The sequence below is a fragment of the Amphibalanus amphitrite genome, unplaced genomic scaffold (genome assembly GCF_019059575.1).
Source record: "Amphibalanus amphitrite isolate SeventyFive unplaced genomic scaffold, NRLGWU_Aamphi_draft 000191F_arrow, whole genome shotgun sequence".
In the NCBI taxonomy this organism is placed as follows: Eukaryota; Metazoa; Arthropoda; class Thecostraca; order Balanomorpha; family Balanidae; genus Amphibalanus; species Amphibalanus amphitrite.
This window is the reverse complement of record NW_024881686.1, coordinates 736638-749703: the sequence shown is the minus strand read 5'-3', so window position 1 is coordinate 749703 and position 13066 is coordinate 736638. Positions and strand designations below refer to the sequence as shown.

The following is a 13066-nucleotide window of genomic DNA, read 5'->3' as shown; positions in this document are numbered from 1 at the left end:
GTATCAAGGCATTTCTGGAAACAGCGATCTATGCAAAAAAAAAAAATCATTTGTGAAAGATCAAGCGTTGGTGACATATTTCGGTGCGTTAGTTGAGTCTGGATTTCTATCCAGTCATTTGCACAGAATTTAAGATGTTTCTTGCAAATTGTATATTCTTGCAAAACCAGCTGTGTTTTCTGATTGGTCAGCCGGAGCCGCGGTGAGATATCGCCTTGTGTTCCATAAAACACCACAGACACAGACGCGCTGCGGCTGCCGTGCCCCGGGCCGGGGCTGGCCACCGCAGGCCGCGGCTGGCCGTGCTCGTGTCGAGTATATCGGTGTCTGGTGGCGGGGATCGGGTCGACCGGCGGTATTGGTCAGCGGCCACCGCACTCGGGGCCAAGTGGGTGGCCCTCGGCCGCCGCCGGGGGGACGGGGGGGGACGCGGGTCGATGGACCGACAACAGTGGTCAGCTCCCTCCACAGCGATGGCGACGATGAATGATTCAGCACCAGTTACGCACTGTTGACTTCGTTAACCCGCAAACACTAGCTCCAGTTGGCTGTTTGTGCAGTCTTGGTGAACAGTTCAGCGACTTAAATTGGAGTTTGTGGGACCTGTTCCCCGATTAGCTGATATTTGTGTGCGTGCTGAATTGGCAAGTCCCAGTCCTGTCACTTCTTCTTGAGAAAATGATATAAAAGATACATGCGTCAGAATATTAATGACTTGAATAGACATGTTCATATTTACTGGCTAATATAGAACAATTTTGAGTATCTTTTTATCTCCTTGAGAACTGATAGCCTCGGCTCTCCTGACGGCAGCTCGCTGACAGTCATGCAGCAGTGTCCGTGCCGGCGCTCCCCGTTCGTACGTCTGTGCCCGCATGCAGCGGCCCTCGGTCCGGTCCGTCCCGCGTCCAGCACCATTGTAATCTAGATAATGGATGCCACGGCCGATACAATGTGCGCCACCTAGCAGCCGTAAGTATGTATATGGCCAGACGCCGTACGGAAGGAGCTGTCAATACCAATTTACCAATCAGTCGGACAGCAATCCCTACTGGCGTCGGGTGCTTCCAGTATAACTAACACACGAGCCGCCGCCCGGTGCCGATTTATGAGCCTCTTACTCATCTCCAGGGCACCGAGCGTTACTTGAGAAATATACGCGGCATCCCAGTAGACCTATGCATGCTGAACTGATCAGAAATGATGTCGGCTTACATAGTTATAGGGGAAAATATTGACTCATGCGGAGATTCCTACTTCGTTTCAATTTATTCCACACTCTTCCCTTGGAGATTCCATGCAAATATGCATTACGTCCCATCTAAGAGAACCCCAGGCTGCTGTGACAGATAGGTACACTAGCCTAAGATCCTTCCCTGGTCCGACGGCTCCTGTGATACACATTACCTTCTCTCTAGCCATGTGGCTCCTGTATGGCCCAGCGAGTCCTGAGCCCTGTGATACACTACACTGGCCCGGTAGTTCCTGTGATACACTCCCCCTCAGCGGCGGCTGTGCCCCCCTCCCCCCCTGCTCGGCACGCGCCGCTGCCCAATGACGTCAGCACCAGCCTCCCCAGAGACGGCCGACCTTCCCAACGGCTACAAACTCGGGATACGACATCCATTTTCTGATTGATCTAGGAAACTTTGGTCGCTCATGGCGGAATACGCCAAAACCCGGTAAGCCTGGGAAATGTCAATCTAATTTGCTTTCTTTACAGTTCTGGCGTGATTACATAATTATAAAGTTGTCCACGCTAAGTGAGGACCAGTGTTGAAGGCGAGTTGTCTTTACTTCGATTTCGAGAACACTTAACGAGACCAACGGAATTTTCAGTGACGTTTGAAATGTGAATGTAACAAAAGTCTTAACTCAGAACCACCCAGTCTGCAGCCAGTTTCCCCTTAATGCAATCGGCTGCTCACACATGCATGGTCTAGCCTGCAATTAACCGGTGGACAATGGTGGCTTCTACGGCGTCTGGAACAGCCCAGACTGCCTCCGTAGTACTACTACCTGATTAAATGCGCCTGGACGGCTATCACCGTGCCAATTTTCCCGCCCACCGCTGCATTATATATCGCCTATAATTGTGGTCATGGCTGGGCGCCCGCCCGGCGGGCCGGTGGCGGTCCTAACCGGTGTGGAGCAGACCGCTGGCGGCCCCAGGGACATCCAGGGGGGGAGGGAGGATTTGTGGACAGACGATTTGTCGCCGCGGCCGCCGGACAAATCGGCCGCTCCAGCCGGCCCCCGCCGCGCTGTCTGATTATACAGCGACCAGCCTATGGCCGGAGAAAGGTGCCAGCTCTCCGCCGGCGGCCGAGACTTTCCACCGCCAGCGCCGCGGAGCCTCGCCCGATCGACAGCCGGTGCGAAACGGCTCCTGTATGTCAATGACTGCGAAAAACACTGCCCGTGCGGCGAGCCGTCGCCGGTCGGCTAACCTACTGCGTGGGTAGACTGCGCCGCCGAACTTTGGTGTGTTGCGGCACAGCAGACAAGACAGGTGGAGAGCCGACGCGGAGAGCGGCTCAGGCTAATGGAGCGGAGCCCGTCAGCGCGACAAACTTTGCCCTAACTTGAGATGTTAATGCACTTCAGCATTAGGTGGCCGGTGTTGAAAATGTTCATCAGAGCCTTATCAGCTTAGCAAACACTCCAGGGGATGTAGGGAAATTGCTCTCCGGTGGAGTGAGCCATTTTGATATGCAACTTCCTTAGAGACAATGCTGAGAGGTTTTTCAAAGCTTTTGGTAAAATCCTGCAAGGTTGATGCTTTAATATCACTTACGTTGCTTATTTCTAAGACTTAGCAGATATATTCACCACAATTTACCCACTTCCTACTAAATGTTAGTGTATTTTAAGCGTGCTAAGGGGACGCCAGCATCATACATCCGCGATATTTCATCCGCCTATGATACGTACAGCTGCGTTATTCAATGATTTCCCGCTATCTGGACTACCATCGGAGACCACAGCAGATCGCACGATCAAATTCTGTTCGAGCTACGGGTCGGCTACAATCGTTCAATTCCCAGCTTTAATGGCCTCCCTCTGGGGCGTTGCCTTTTTGCCGGAGCTCTCGGCCAGTCCATTTCGCGACACAAAAGCGAGCCGGGCGCAGATGCGGCGATGATGATCGGGGACGGCGCCGCGCGCCGGTGGGACGCTCTGTCGCGCCCATCACCCCTCCCCCTCCCATCCCCAGCTCGACGGGAGTCCCGGCGGAGAGAAAATAATGCCGCTCTCCGAGAGCGGCGGCCTACTGATGACCCCGCGTCACGGCATTGCGACATCTAAACACCAACGGAGTAGTAGCGCTCATCATAGTGTTTAGTTGTTATTAAAGGGACCATCCCACCTTAACATTAGTTTTGAGTTGAGATAGCCAAGTTTGCGACCAGGCTCAGAAACCACCATTTATCCTGGTCGCAACCCCCGCAGCTTTATGGTGTTCAAGAAATTTCTTCCCTTTACTTGCAGGGTGGGACCAGCTTAGTCCCTATCTCTTAACCATTAGCGGTTTCTTGATGACGTCAGCAGTCATTTCAACGCCCGCCATTCCTTGAACCCGAGTTTTGCTGACCTTGAGCTCCCTTTGTTATCAACGTGAAATCCGTCGTCGGCGCTGAGAAAGCCTATTGCTTTTCATTTTAATTTGAATATTAGAAGATACCCACCACTGGAACTTGGACTGATATTATACCAAGGCCGAAGATGATCAAGCTGCCTGCTATATCTGGAGCTTGGTGTTCAACTTCAACATGGAATAAAAAACAAAATATCAAAGCAAACTGGATATGGTACTCCAAGTTAAAGTCCAAAGAAATTTTGAAGAGCTGACAATTGACATTAATTCTTTTCCTGCAAGGTTTCCATATGGAGATCACACCATGAAGAAATATTTTTGATGTTAATAGTTGAAGGGGATTGATCATCCAGTTTTGACGAAAGACGCTGCTGACTGTCTTTGGTAAAGGATGTCGGCATGAGGTGCAATTGTGCTTGTGAAGTGGTTATAACTGGTCTTTTCACAGTATTAAATTAAATGTGCCATTGCAGCCAAGTGTGTTATCATGTAAGGTAAAATCAAAACCACAATGTTGGTTTTACGAGCATTGAGAAGGCTGGTAGGTAACACCTGCCTGTGCTCGTAAATCATGCTGCCAAAGTTTTCTAAATTAATTTTATCATACACTTTTGTTATCCAGAATGGTTGCACTATTGTTTGGTATCATATTATTCCATGTAAATATGGTAGTGTTAAGTCCGACCAACATGTTACCAGATTTGAAGCTGTTACGTTACCTAGGTACCTGTTTTTTACTGGCGTGGTGAATGTCACCTGGATTTTGTTTTGAGGTGCAGACCTAGTAACTCTGACTACATGGGTTTGAAGCTATTATCTATTCTGTTTTTACTGGCCTGGTGAATGGCGACTGATGTTGTCCGTGGATGGCACTGAAACAAATTTTGAGTGTCATGTACAGTGTTTTAATACAATGCTGAGGGCTGAAAGTTGTCTTGTTTAGAGTGGTGAAAGTTCAGGATATGCCAGCCACCATGGTGGGTCAGAGTTAATGTGTTGCAGTCAGTTCGGCTTCGGCAAGCACACGGATGGGCATACGCATGAAGACCTGCTCTGCCATACTTTCAGCCAATTTTACCTAGGTAAGTCTTTTCTTTTTTTTCTGCCTAAAGCTATGACATTGTGAATTTCAGTACTGTGGCCTGTGTGTAGCTTTCAGGAAAGCAATTCTAAATAAAGCTCTGATAAAGTGCAAAATCAGCAATGCAGCCCTCTATTACATTTTCTACAACATCTTACTTGTTCCTTGCATGGAGAGAAAAATGCAATGTTATGAATTCGTTTATTCACATAATTTGACAAGCATGCAGTTACCTGCTACTATCACTGCACAAAACAGCAGAAAACATCAGTTGATCAAACACAAGACACAACAGAAGTTTACAACATATAGGGCTGCCGAACCTGCTTCCTCCCACCACAGTTGATGCCATTTCCTAGCCTGGCTTGATGTGAGCACTGAATAGCTGCTTTGTCTAATTACAGCTCACTACCATTCAACTTAAACTACTCTCTTCAAAGTAAGAGTGAGAGCGTTCAGTGTTCATAGCAGCTCGACAGACGACAGACAACAAACATCTTGACAAACCAACCAGTATTTGATTTGGCTAATGATTTATGTGCTTGTTGTATCATGGCCAAACTACTTTAACAGCAATAATCCCTGTTTCATCTTGATCTTGCTTTTATTTCCATTTGAACTCAGATCTTGAAACAATCATCTGAAGTGATATCAGATACTGGCTTCCGTTTCTCTTGAAAGCAAGTTAAAACAACAATGATAAACTAAGGCAGGAGATGTGAGTTGTGGCAGTAGATTTTTGATTCAATATATGTAAACCTTATATTGCTTGAGACCTCTGTGACAGACAAACAAATATTTATAGTTTTTTGATAGTTTGGATTCTTGGCTTGATTTAGCAAATCAGCTGTGAACCTTGACTTTGAAATCACATAAATGTCATGGTACCCGAACAAATCCTCGCATGACATTTCTTCGTAGCACAATTTTTCGTCCGCATTTCTTCGTCTACAAATCTTCGTCGGTGCATTTATTTGTCCCTCAATGCTTACTCTTGCATATATTTGCGTTGAAGAAGAAATGCGAGCCGATTTTCATATACCCTGATGCGAGACAAAGTAATGCGATACGAATAAATGCCCTGACGAAGATTTGCAGACGAAGAATTGCGATACGAAGAAATGCCATAAGAATTGTCCTGGAATCCTTCATTGGCCATCATATATTGACCTTGATAAGATAAACGCATCATTCGCGCAATATTTGTCGCACTTTGATACCAAATTATTGCTTCCAAATGCCGACGTAAAGAAAACCTTTATGTGACGTCATAGAAACAGCGGAGTTCCCAAAAAGTAAACAAAAATAAAAGTCTTATATCTCGAAAACGGGTGAATATTTTCCGGTAAAATTTGGTAGATGTTCATTTTCGCTCTTTGTGATTCACGCTACATCACTTTTATGCCAATTCATTAACTTTTTTGAAGGTGGGAGGGTCCCTTTAATCTGTTTCAGTTGAAGACAAATTTTAACGAACGGTGTTACTAGTTATTGGTAATAAGCCTTCAGTTATTTACTGGGCTTTTAACTAAGGCAGATTTGATATTTGTTTTGCTTTATATTCAGTCTTTTCCGAAAATGTTTTTGGGATGTCTTTGAATTTTGTATAACGAAAGGGTATCATGCAATTTACGGTGATCGGTACGTATTTGGGAATGGGATAGATTAGAGGTGAATGAACGAAAATAAGATCTGCAAATATTTGCAAACAATTGCGAAAACCCGTTCCGAGGCTGCTGAGTTTTATCACACCTAATGAGTCTGAAACTTGTTTTTTAGCACATATTTATTCGTCGCTCATATTTGCACCTAATGTTCGTTGCGCTGTGAATGTTCGCTAGCCATTGGAACTTACCACAGCATTGATAAACTAGCAGCCTAGGACGTTTTAGTGCCGGATCTTCTTAAAACAAACACACTGCAGAGTTAACTGTGTTTTAACCCTATTCCTGGCGGGGGGGGGGGCCTCAGGAGCCCCCCCTGAGGTTTTTTGGTTATTTCTCCCAAACGCGTTGAGCTAGGAAGCTCAAATTTTCTGACTTTTCCTATAAGGCTTCTACGCAACACGTCTGAAAATTTTGAGTTGATCTGACCTCAGGTCAGGTCACCAGAGGCGGTTTGGTGACCCTACCTCAGAAAAGTTTGCAATCACGCCAGAGCTAGAGTTTTTGACCGATCAATTTCTTCTCTTCAGGCTTTAGTTAGGGTACCAGTATGTGCAATTTGTATATCTCGGAATTTTGATATCAGTGACCTAAGGTCAGGTCAATTTCGCGACCTCCCCATTATAAGTCAATGGGGGAAAAATCAACTCCCTGTTTTTACCACTAAAACGGGTCGGAATGGCCCCATATACCATACATGACTTCATATACGATCAACCTTCACTACCTTGAGGTCTGTTTTGCTGTTGGGCAGCTGTGAGGTCATGTGACGTCATCAAAGGTCACTAAAGGTTTTTGGCCAATAACTCCGTACAGGAACAAGATACAGACGCGTGGATGGTCTCATTGTGTTCAGCTCCTCAAGACGCATCGAATGATATACATGATGACCTCGAGGTCACGTGACCTGAGGTCAACCTTTGACCTTGACCTTTCGAGGTCAACATACATATCATTCGATGCGGATTGACGAGAGGATCACGATGATGCCCTTAGTTTGTTCCTATCTTGACTAATTCGAAAGTTATTCGAGAAAAAACTCTCTCCATATCTAGCGCCGCCATTTTGACTTTTTCGACCCCTGTGACGTCATCTTTGACCTGACCTGAAAATGACCTTTGTAAAAATTGTAGACCTTGTCCATGCGTATCCGATGCCGTTTACCGCTTGTCGCTATCTTGCTTCGTTCTCGAGATCTCAGGGGGGGGGGGCCGAATCGGCCCCCCCGCCAGTTTCTTGTCCCGGCGGAGCCCGCCAGGAATAGGGTTAAACGCCTAAGCATAATGTCTTGGTCGATTACCAGTTCTGGACTGTGTTTGCCTCCTGCCGTGTCGGCCAAACAGTCTTGAGTGACAGGAGATCATTATAAGCGGTAGGTATGCAGCTGAGACAGTCAGCGCGTGGGCCCATCCGCAGTCGCCCGAGCGTTCAGCGCCGAGACGGTCACAGGTCGTCGGACAACTCCGCCAAAGGGCCACTCGTCCGCCGAGAGAGCACACAGAAACGCGAGGAACAAACTGCCGGAAAAAAGAAGCGGCTTCTCTGAAGATGACAGGAACCGACAAAGAGATGTTACAGCCGGTAACTGACGAAGCTAGCAGAGGACAGGCCGCTGTGGTGTTTGAAGACGTGCTGGAGCGGTGCTGCGGCACCGGGCGCTGGCAGGTGATGCTGATCAGCTACATGTCCGTCATGTGGCTCATCTTCCCGTCTTTCTCCATGTCGATGATGTTCATCGGCGCCACGCCGGCGTTCAAGTGCGCTGACGGGCTCGACACCAACGCCACGTTCGAGTCTCTGCCGGAGGGTACTCCTCAGTGTCACCAGACCAACGCCTCCGGGGTGGCCTGCTCGCGCTGGGTGTTCGACACGTCCATGTACGAGTCGACCGTGGTGACCGAGTGGAACCTGGTGTGCGGCCGCAAGCCGATGCTGTCGATGCTGCAGTCTGTGCTGATGCTGGGAGGGATCGTCGGCTCGCTGCTCGGCGGGCAGCTGACGGACAGGTTCGGACGCCGACCCGTCTTCCTGCCAGTGATGTTGCTCGTGATCGCCTGCTCCTTCTCCGCGGCGCTGGTGGACGACTATGTCAGCTTCGTCGTGATCCGTGGCGTCACGGGCTTCTGCATGGCTTCCATGATCGCGAGCCAGTTCGTGCTGGTGACAGAGCTGAGCGGCTGCAAGCACCGGGCGGCACTGACGACCGTCACCTTCCTACCGTTCTCGTTCGGAACCATGCTGGTGGCGGCCGCGTCGTACGGCATCCGCACGCGCTGGCTGCTGCAGCTGGCGTTCGCCGTCCCATGCCTGCTGTTCCTGCCCAACTTCTGGCTGATGCCCGAGTCGCCGCGCTGGCTGCTCGTCCAGGGTCGGTTCGCTGAGGCGCTGGAGGTTCTGCGTCAGGGCGCCCGCTGGAACCGCAGAACAATGCCGTCGGACGACGAGGTGCTCAAGATGATGTCCGATGTGCGCCAGACTTTGATCGCTCGCGAGGAGGCCCTGAAGGGGGACAGCCGAGACTCTGCGTTTCAGCGCGCGCTCGACCTGGTGCGGACGCCGCGGATGCGCAGATACACCCTGGCGAGCACGTACATCGGCTTTGCCATAGCCGGCTCATACTTCGGCATCTCCTTCGACATGTCACAGCTGAGCACGAGTCCTCACCTAGCGGTAGCGCTGTCGGGAGTCGTGGAGATTCCTGCGTGTTTCATCTACCCACTGCTTAACCGGTTTGGTCGGCGTCGCTGCTTCATCACCTTTCTGTTCACAACGGCCATGGCGATGTTCCTCGTCTTCATCAAGAAGGACGCCACTCTGTGGCTTGTACTGGGTCTGGTGGGAAAGCTGAGCGTCTCGGCGGCGTTCAACATGTTCTCCTACGTGTCCGAGTTCATGCCGACGCAGCAGCGCGGCCTGGCGCTCGGCGTCCAGCAGACGGCCTCGCGGATCGGCGGCGCCGTCTCGCCGTTCGTGGTGGACCTGGTGAGCGGCCTGCACGAGCTGGCGCCGTCGGCCGTGTTCGGCGCCGTGGTGCTGCTGGCCAGCCTGGCGGCCCTGCTGCTGCCCGAGACGGCCGGCAGACCGATGCCCGAGACGGTGGCAGACGTGGAGGCCGCCGCTCATCGCAAACGCTTCAAGAAGGGCGCCGTGTACGAGCGGACCCTCAGTGACGACAGCACGATAACTGATGTTACATCCAACTAAACATGTTCACATCTATGAGTGCCTGGTCAGTGTGCAAATGCCAGCTTTGACCACATCAACAAAAATAAGCATTTTATTACACGACTTTTACCACTAACTAGCTCCCAAAACAGAGTCTATCGTTCGCTGATTGAGGGTCGTGCGGTGCTGGGCTGAATGTCAGAATGAGACCAGACTCCCTTGCTGTATGTAGGTAAGGCCTGATTTGTTCAAAGCCCTAGAACCAATTTTCCCCGTTCATCGTTGTTATTGTACTGTTTTCGTTCTCAGGTTTGTCACGAACTCGCGGCACACTCTCCAATCTGTTTGCAATGCCTCTCAAGTGCGTCCTTTATTCAGTTCCACACGATTTCTGGATAACCATGACCGAATCTCGTCTGACCGTCGAGAATAAGCCGGGACACACACTGCTGCAGTGCGTCCTTCCCCGGTCACGGCCGGCCATATCGGCTCGGCCGGAATACCAATGACCGCGCTCTCCCCGGTACAGAGACACTCCGCCCAGGCTGAGAGGCCGTGACGGAATTCGCAGACATCCAGTGCCGGATGAGGAGGGGAGGTATACTGCGGACTTGATGACACCATGGGCTTGCGTTTCAATATATTGGAGGTTACTTTTGATAAACGTTTTATTACATTTTAAACAACTGATCTGAGATACAGAAGAATAAGACCGTTTTCAGCAATTCTGATACACGCAAAACCGTTTACTGTTGCTGCTGCCGCTCCTGCTACTGCTGCCACAGTGCCCCGCTGCCACTGCAGGCTAATGTTACAACTGCCACTGCTATTACCGCTGCTTCTACTTTTGCGGAGCCGTATATGACTGAGCGCTATTACCACAGGGTGGAACTGTTGCCCCCAGAAGCCGCCGTCTCTATGTGGCCATTGTGTACGCTGACGGGTGCTTTCGCCGTGTGTGGGAGGGGTCGCGACGAGGGGGGGGAGTAGCGCCTGCCAGGGGCGTAAAAGCCTACCAGCGCCAGCCACAAACCCGAGGCATAACGGCTGATGGCGGGCGGCGGCCGTTCGATTTATCGAGCCGCCGCGGTGGTGCAGCGTGCACCACTGGGTCCGTCAATGTGAGCGGCCACCGACGGCCAGTAACATGGGACTATTTCGATAACGGCAGCCGACAGCGCCCCATTGACGGCCAGTGATATTGGATGTGTGTTTTATGGCACCCGGCAGCCGTGCGTCGGACAGGTGCGTCGCCCGATGAGTGACGCCACTGATTTGACCGTGCGCTCCCCGGCCGGACACGCAATAAACGGCGCACTCCACTCGGGAACTCGATTGCGGCCGTGCACCGTGCTGTCCCGTGTTGCATAAAACGGCCCGACGCGGCCGGAACGATGGGCCGGAACCCGCTCCAGCCGCCGTCACGTTCGACACTTTACAGCGCCACGAACGACTTCAACCCGGACACGAATTTGTTTTACGCTGTCGGACTTACGACACCATCATCCCCTCATGGCACCACCACACCGCCAACCGTCCAACTCGGCCCAACGCCAAATGAGAAATGAATCCTGGCCGCGCATCGGTAGTGTTATTGCTCATCGTTCATTCTGACCGATCATAACTCACGCTTACGATCCACTGCAAGTTGCAGCAGCCGGATCTCAACTTCTGGCTCCCGGTCGGAATCTGTCGGCGCCGCTGGGAGCTGTGGTTGGGGGTGGGGTGGGGGGGGGGGGCTCATTGCGCGCCCCGGTCACGCCCCTAACGGTCATCAGCAGCCGGCCCGGACACGGAGTTCGGTTATGTCCGCTGAGCGGTCGGCAGTGCGGCCGGTCAGCGCACCGCGGGCGGCGGATGTCCGCAGGTCGGCCCGTCTTAACGAGCGTTAATGGACTCCAAGGAACTGGACAGTCTCAGCCTACATACTGCTGTAGATCCTGATTGGGAGTTTTCTGGTGGAGCTGGCTGGTGATTAAAAAAAAGGATGAGGCTGTATGGTGCATCCGTCAGCAATACCTTGATAAGAACTGTAATTGAATGGGGTTTCTGTTGCAGTTGCTACTTGGCAACTAGGTTTATTATAGTTCAAAGAGATCTTGCTTCAACATTTACCAAATATTACGTTAGCTGGCATCCACTAGTTGCGACTTACTGATCTAAACTAACTTCATAAAGTTCTCAGAAACTTTCAAAGGTCCCACGTTCATAGATAAATATTAAGGAAGTTCCAAGTTGCTTAGAATTCTTTCCACTCCTGCCGTGGACCCCGTGAACTGACACCACTCCTCTCCGGGCCGGGCCGTAATACCGGTCTGCTCGCCCCTCCCTCCTTGCCGTCGGCCATCTTTGCTGCCATCATCACTTACACAAATGAAACCAGTCAGGTGGCGGAAATGAAGTGTGCACTGTTCGCCGCGGTGCCGGCGGACGGTGCCGCTGCTGCCGCTGTCTCCCCAGTGACGAGCTGCCGCCGCCCCACCGCCGCGCCGGGTCGATTTACAAAACGAGCTGGCAGGGTATTTATACAAAATAGTCTGCGCATCGTGTGTTGCCATTGTGATTTGTTTTTCGATGGTCACCCAGCGTGCTGATTGTGGAGTACCGAGTACTCTCTCCAAGGGCATTCGAAGGCTCAGCTTGACCTTGTTCAGTTGATGGGCTGACCTCACTCCCTAGCATATGACGTTTCACTATTGTGACCCGTTGTTCCGCCTCTTGTGATTTCAGTGCAGCTCAGCTGTGGCGATGAAGGCGTTCTTCGACATGATGTCGAACGGGTCGCACAAGATGGTGCTGTTCGGGGCGGCGTGCACGCACGTCACAGATCCGATCGCCAAGGCGTCCAAACACTGGAATCTGGCCCAGGTGAGCCCCTGATCGACGCACACCTCCGGCAGACGGCGCGGCTGGGAGGACGGTACGGGTGACGGGGCAGTCCGATTCTGTGCTGCGCTGTGCTTTTTTCTGGTGCACTGTAGCGGCACTTTGCTCGGAGTTTCAGCTGCGGCAGTAAAATCTCTAGAAAGCTATGAATATCCACTGCCAATCCGACCATACAGCACTTTCACTGCGACTCTGGTTCATCTTTTTACACTCTCGGTCCCGACTCGTGATAAATCTTGGCTGATGGCCGGTTCATTGGGGCATTTGGCACCGTCCACCGGCGGCAATTTCGGCGGTGGGGCGCGGCGTAAATTCCCCCAATGACGCCAATGAGGGCTATCATCAGCACACAATGCGCCGGTCACGCAACAGCGGCCGCCGCCAGCGGGCTGGAAGGGTCGCGAATCACCCATTGATTTCCAAGTGTATCGCAGTCGGCTGTGTTTGATCTACATCTGAAATTAATTACGAGTAAATCATTCGGAAGGTTCGGTTCAGGAATGTTTGTCTTATTTACCTGAACCTAGATTAAAGACAACCATCTGTCGTTATATTTCCCTTTCCGGGAAGCCCAGACAGGGAAGTGAACTCGGCAGTTTTGATTCCGCAAAACACGACGCATTTGTGCGTTTAACTTTTTCAGCGCCGTTCCGTTTTGTTTTCGCCTCACGG

General features: G+C 51.1%; 2 protein-coding genes across 3 annotated transcripts in view; both read left to right on the top strand.

The window, feature by feature from the left end:
- The window catches only part of LOC122384474 (gamma-aminobutyric acid type B receptor subunit 2-like), a 133128-nt gene that overhangs the window by 44300 nt on the left and 75762 nt on the right, over positions 1 to 13066 (top strand). For both annotated transcript variants that reach the window (XM_043371889.1, XM_043371890.1), the window contains exon 2: positions 12239 to 12376. In XM_043371889.1, the coding sequence (XP_043227824.1) occupies positions 12239 to 12376 (138 nt within the window). The remainder of the gene's footprint in view (positions 1 to 12238; positions 12377 to 13066) is intronic.
- Positions 7762 to 10830, top strand: LOC122384475 (organic cation transporter protein-like). Its single transcript, XM_043371891.1, has one exon. The coding sequence runs from the start codon at positions 7892 to 7894 to the stop codon at positions 9545 to 9547; it is 1656 nt and encodes a 551-aa protein (XP_043227826.1). The 5' UTR covers positions 7762 to 7891; the 3' UTR covers positions 9548 to 10830.

Excerpts from the sequence above, each read along its gene's own strand:
- LOC122384475 (XM_043371891.1), top strand. The coding sequence starts at position 7,892 with ATGACAGGAACCGACAAAGAGATGTTACAGCCGGTAACTGACGAAGCT.